The sequence below is a fragment of the Monoraphidium neglectum genome (genome assembly GCF_000611645.1).
Source record: "Monoraphidium neglectum strain SAG 48.87 unplaced genomic scaffold scaffold02251, whole genome shotgun sequence".
Classification (NCBI taxonomy): Eukaryota; Viridiplantae; Chlorophyta; class Chlorophyceae; order Sphaeropleales; family Selenastraceae; genus Monoraphidium; species Monoraphidium neglectum.
The window spans coordinates 1-5,503 of record NW_014011377.1 but is presented as its reverse complement, the minus strand read 5'-3'; the positions used below and the strand labels follow the sequence as shown (position 1 = coordinate 5,503).

The following is a 5,503-nucleotide window of genomic DNA, read 5'->3' as shown; positions in this document are numbered from 1 at the left end:
GTGTATCGCGTGCTCAGAGCTGATATTATAATGATATATTCCATTTGATGGACTGTATCCACACAACCCCCAGGTGGACAAGGAGCTTCGTGCGCCTGTCTTGGACTTTGAACAGAAAGGCGGGCTTCGCTTCTACCACCAGGGCCAGTCTACACAAGGGCGTGGCGATTCTACATCTGTGGCGTATGGGATTTTGTCAGCCACGCAACCAGATGCGTGGTTACACAACCGTGGTGACATGCTGAGTGGCATCGGGAACGTGGGAGGTGACGTTTTTGCAGTGGGCACCGCAAGGCTGTTGGGAATGATGGTGGGCAGTGACCTGATCCAGGGCAATGCAGTCGTAGTGCCCGCAGCGCTCATCTGGGACAGGCTGCAACAACTTTGAAGCAGGCTTGGATTTTCAGGCCGCACATTGGTTATTGATCAGGTATGGCATGCACACCTTGAGACAGCTGCCATGCGTAATGGCGCTCCGCACACGCCACGCAGACAGCAATGGTTTGCTATCAATTGTGCCCGTCGTGTGCCACTCTCGTCACGTGACATCCAACCTTGATTGATGGGGATACTCACGTTCAGATAAACTTCGTTGTAACATGCACGCAGTGACGAGAGACCGATTACGGTGGGGCGCCTTGAGACCACCGTGGACACCCAACTCGGCAGATGTGGGAAGCAGCAGTGTGCTGAAAGCGATTGGGGTACTCCCGCCCATGTGGTCACAGACACACACTCCAGATTGTCACAATGAGGGTTTTGAACATGAGCTGATACTTTGCAAACAGCTGAGGCTGTGCACCCTATGGCGTCACCAGGTGACATGGCCAACGGCAGGAAGGGGGGGCCCAAGCAACCGGACGGCGACAATGTATAGAGAGGCATGAGGCTTGTGGAGTTCAACACATTACATGTACCGGAACATTAATTCCACAAGGCGCTGGCGATCTCCAGGCCCTGAAAACTACTGTACGTACTCGAAAACCAAGCTCCGTCTGCAACAACGACACCGTTGTGTGTGCAGCTAACTCATGATGCCCTTATGCAGTGTTAGCTTGTGCAAAGGCTACGTGTATACTGTACGGTAGACTTTCTCAGATCGTTTCGTATTGTGTTGTGTCAACGCGGTGTTCGCGAGGGTCTCGCTGTGCGTGAAACACCCTAGAAAACCAGCCGTAACTCAGCGTCCTCCGACTGTGCCTGGTTTTGCCAAGGGAGCGAGGCGGCCGCGTGCCACGCACAGCACGCGTTGCACCTCTGCGGCCAGATGCTGCTCAGAGCCCAGCCTGGGCAAGCGGCGAGCACACAAGGCCGTTCAAGGTACCACAAAGGTAGGGCGACACTGCACAAGGCGGCGTTTCATGCATGCTCGCAGCGCCTCGGCATACATGGGGCTCACCATGTCGCCGGCCCCACACCATTCCAGGAACGTCGCCGCTGCTGCCGCTCACCACGGGCATGCGCAAGCGGCTTTACAGCGATGTGTGGGCCCTCGCCAGGGCTCATCGCGGCCTCCTCTCCATGCCTATGCGGGGCAATCACAGCCCATCACCGGGCGGCCGCCTGGTGACTGCAGCCGGCTGCCCCGGCAGCGCCTATGGTGACGTTTCCCCTTGCGGCGGCAGCGACGGCGACGGCGGCGGCAGCAGCAGCAGTGTGGCCAGCAATGGCAGCGTCCTCGGCAACGGCAAAAGCAGCAGGGCCGGCATCCCGGCGATTGCACCAGCGCCCGCGCCGCCGTCACCTGCACAGTGGCCCCGCAGGCGCCGCCGAACGCTGTCGCTGTCCCCGGCCATCCCGCAGGCCGCGCCTCAGAAGGAAGTTGTGTGGCCGAGCAGCAGAGACTGGGGCGGCTGGGCGGTGGGCGCGTCGGCGGTGTATGCGCCGACGGCCGATGGCAGCGGCACGTGCAGCGGAGGCAGCACTGCAGGCTCTGTTGGCGAAGTCGATGCAATTCACCCAGAACAAGGCAGCGAGAGCAGCAGCAGCAGCAGCAGCAGCAGCAGCAGCAGCAGCAGCAGCAGCAGCAGCAGCAGCAGCAGCAGCAGCAGCAGCAGCATCGGTAGCACCAGGGGCATTGGCGGCAGCGGCAGCGAGGGCGGTGATGGTGGCAGCGGTGGTGGCGATGGCGATGGCAATAGGAGCAGGGCGAGCGCCGCCAGCGTGCCAGCGGCAGGCCCCATGCGGCGGCGCTCTCGGCTTGGCCTTGGCCTTAGCTCCGCAGCACCTTCGAGTGCGGCCGCCCGCAGTGCGGGCAGCAGCGGCACCCGCAGCACCAACCGCAGCGGCGCGGCCAGCCCGCAGCCGGGCGCGCGCTCTTGGGGCGCCGCGCCACTCGCACGCGGTGCTCCGCAGCGGCCGTTGCTCAGCGCGCCTTGCGCTTCAGAGGTTGGCGCCGGCCCCAGCAGCAGCGGCAGTGCTGGCGCCGTCCGGGCTCCTTGGGACGATCCCTATCCTGCAGCAGCGGGCCGTGACAGCGGCGGGCCGTGCGCGGCGGCGACGGCGGCAGTGGCGGAGGCATCAACAACAACCACTGGCCGTCGTCAACACTGGCGGCCGCAGCGTAGCAGCCTGGGGCAGACGTCATTGTTACAACAGCTGCCCTCAAGCCCATATCAGCAGCAACGCCAGCAGCAGCAGCAGCAGCAGCAGCAGCAGCAGCAGCAGCAGCAGCAGCAGCAGCAGCAGCAGCAGGAGGAGCAGGATCAAGATGGCCACTGGCTTGACCACTGGTCGCTCGACCAGCCGCGGCACTTCTGGGCGCAGCTGCTGCACTGGCAGTTGCACCTGCCATCAGACTCCGACGCCGCGGCGCCGGCGTCAGGCGCCGCGGTCGGGCCGGGGGCGGTGGCGGGGACCGGTCCCATCGGCGGCCCGTTTGACTGGTCAGATTCGCTGGCGGCCCTGGCGCCAGAGTCTGTTGATTTGAGCGTGCTGGTGGACAACACGCCGGCGTCTGGCATCTTGGCGGGCGTGGACGATCTGGGGGGCACTCAGCTGCGGCTCATCTGGCTCGCGGTGCACGAGCGGCCTGGCAGCCACGATGCGGACGGCGTGGCGGGCCGCGGCGACGGCCGCGGGGCCGAAAGCGAGGCTCTGGTGTTTGCTTGGGAGTGCAAGCTCTTGGAGGCGGCGGATGAGCCCGGGCTGCACGATGCCGAAGAGCAGCGCCAACAGTGGCCGTCAGAGCAGCGGCTGCAGGGGGGCGAGGCGGCCGGGGCGGCGCACGCTGGGTGGCGCGGGCTCAGAGCACGGCTGGGGTCCGCGGCGTTTGCCGTGACCGAGCCTCAACTGCCTCGGCGGCCACAGCTGCACGTGCGGGGCCTCTCCTTTGGCGCTACTTCACCCTCTGGCAGCCGAAAACCAGGTGCAGAAACAAAGGCCGAAACCGTAGCAGCACCGCCAGCAACAGCACCAGCAGCAGCAGCAACACCACCAGCAGCAACACCAGCAGCAGCAGAAGGACAAGCAGCAGCAGCGACAGTGCCGAGCGGCGACGCCGGCGCGGGCGGCCCCACGCATGATCAGTCCGCGGCCCCGCCGCCGCCGCCCGCCGGCGCCTGGCGCACCTTTGTCCTCGCCGTCCGCGGCGGCTTCAGCGTCGAGGGGCCCCAGCACACCACGTTCCCAAACGTGGTGGCCCACCTGGGGGACGGCCGCATCTGCCACAACGCCCGGTCACTGGCCGACCTGGCTGACTTTGTGGCTGCGCCCGTCGAGTCCGCGGTCCGCGCGCACGCGCTGAACCTCGTGCGCTGCGCGCAGCAGCGGCCGGACGCGGTGATGCCGCCGCAGTGGTGCATGCGGCTGCTCCAGGCGCGGTGGGGGCCGGCGGCGCTGGAGCGGTTTGGCATCTCGGTGGCGACGCTGCTGGTTATGGGCCTCTAGGGGCTGCCAAACATGGCCGCCGCTCGCCGCGCAGGCAAGTTGGTCACAGGCACGAAATCCGGCCATAGCTGTCCGGCTGATTCCACGCCTTCCGGGAGCGCCATTTGTATCAAACCAGCGCTCATCTTGCGCGCGGTCGTGCTGTATGTTGATACCTCTGTCGATTCTTGTTGGGCAGCAGGGGCACACACCGGCGCGTGCCCTTGATCGCTTGGCTTTGGTTGTTGTTGCCGTCCAGAAGTCAGGTACACATCGTCCTGTGCTCCAGGACACATGTTTCGGATGGTCACCACTGCACTGGACTGATTTTCTAGGCAGGGACGGTGGCACAACCTCATGAACGAAGTGATGCTGCATCATCACGCGCACTCCTTGCTGGTTCCTTTGGACCGCTCCTGTCTGTTGACTGAGTTGACTTTTTGGGTGACCCTTCCCATCTCGTCTCCCCAGTGCGAAGTAAGCTCAAGGGTTTAAACGGCAGCATGGGTTTGGGAAAATGCCAAAGCCCGGTACAGGGGGCCGGGGCCGCCAGTGCCAGCGCAGTGCATGCATTCCAATCGTTTCGAGACGGGCGCAAAAATACAAGACAGACAGGGCACAGGGAACCAGAGACGTTGTATGTACAGAAACGGACAAGCACACGTGGAGTGCCCTCGACAACAGAGAGCGCTGCCCCAGCGGGGACACAGACATGCACAGGGGATTGACAGGCTGCGCAGGGCAAGCGAACAACAGGCGCCACAGGGCGCCGCGGACCAGGCGCGAGCAAAAGGGTGCTGCTCCCGCCACAACGAAAAAGGGCGCTGCTCCCGCCACAACGAAAGGGGCGAGCCTCGAAGGGGCGGCGCCTGCGGTGGGCGCGCGCCCGCTGCAACGGGGGCTCGGTGGGCGTTCTCTGGCTGTGTGTCGTTCTGCACTGATGCGTTCCTGCTTTGCAGACGTGCCGGATCCAGCGGGCTGGCGGCCTGCATCTGGTCGTGGCACGTGAATGAACACCCGCTCGCCTGCGGCTGGCAGCGACGCAAGCCGTCGGTTGCCGCGTGGGAGGGTGTGGCGGAACAGAAGTAGCATTGGGCGTTGAATCGTCCCCCGAGCCAATCGAGTGGTGGTGCTGCACAGGCCACACCCCTTGCTCGAGGCCGTCCTGCCTAAAGAGTATCCAGGTCCTGAATCCTGTGCTGTGGGCCCTGCGCTGCGGGTTTTGGGGTTTGAGCGCCTACAGCCATTCCTTTGGGTCATGAATGGAACCGTTCGTGCCGCGTCAACCAACCCTGCGCGGCGACCCAGGCTCGCTGCGCCGCAGGGCGCAGCGGCGGCGCCCGCGCCGGCTCACAAAAGCCCGCGCGTCGCAGGTGCGCCCAACCCCGCGCGAGCGCACGTCGCGGCAACCCCGCGGCTGCGGCTCGGCGGTGGGCGAGCATCGGTGTAAACGGATTTGCCCCTGCCGCCGAGGCGCCGGGGCTCAGCGCCACGCAGCAGATGTGCAAGATGCACCGGCAGGCTCATGCGAAGCCCACATATGGGGTTGCAACAAAATCGAGCGGAAGGCGGCTGCTGCATTCGTAATCGCGCCGCCGCCCCTGGTCCGGGGACGAGCCGCCAGAGGGGGCGGGGG

General features: G+C 64.9%; 1 protein-coding gene across 1 annotated transcript; it reads left to right on the top strand.

Moving 5' to 3' along the window:
- Positions 1 to 1,458: 1,458 nt before the first annotated feature.
- On the top strand, positions 1,459 to 3,888 carry MNEG_10274 (hypothetical protein; the record flags this gene model as incomplete). Its single annotated transcript, XM_014041253.1, has 1 exon — positions 1,459 to 3,888. One exon carries the CDS (start codon positions 1,459 to 1,461, stop codon positions 3,886 to 3,888), a length of 2,430 nt encoding a protein of 809 aa, XP_013896707.1.
- Positions 3,889 to 5,503: the final 1,615 nt, after the last annotated feature.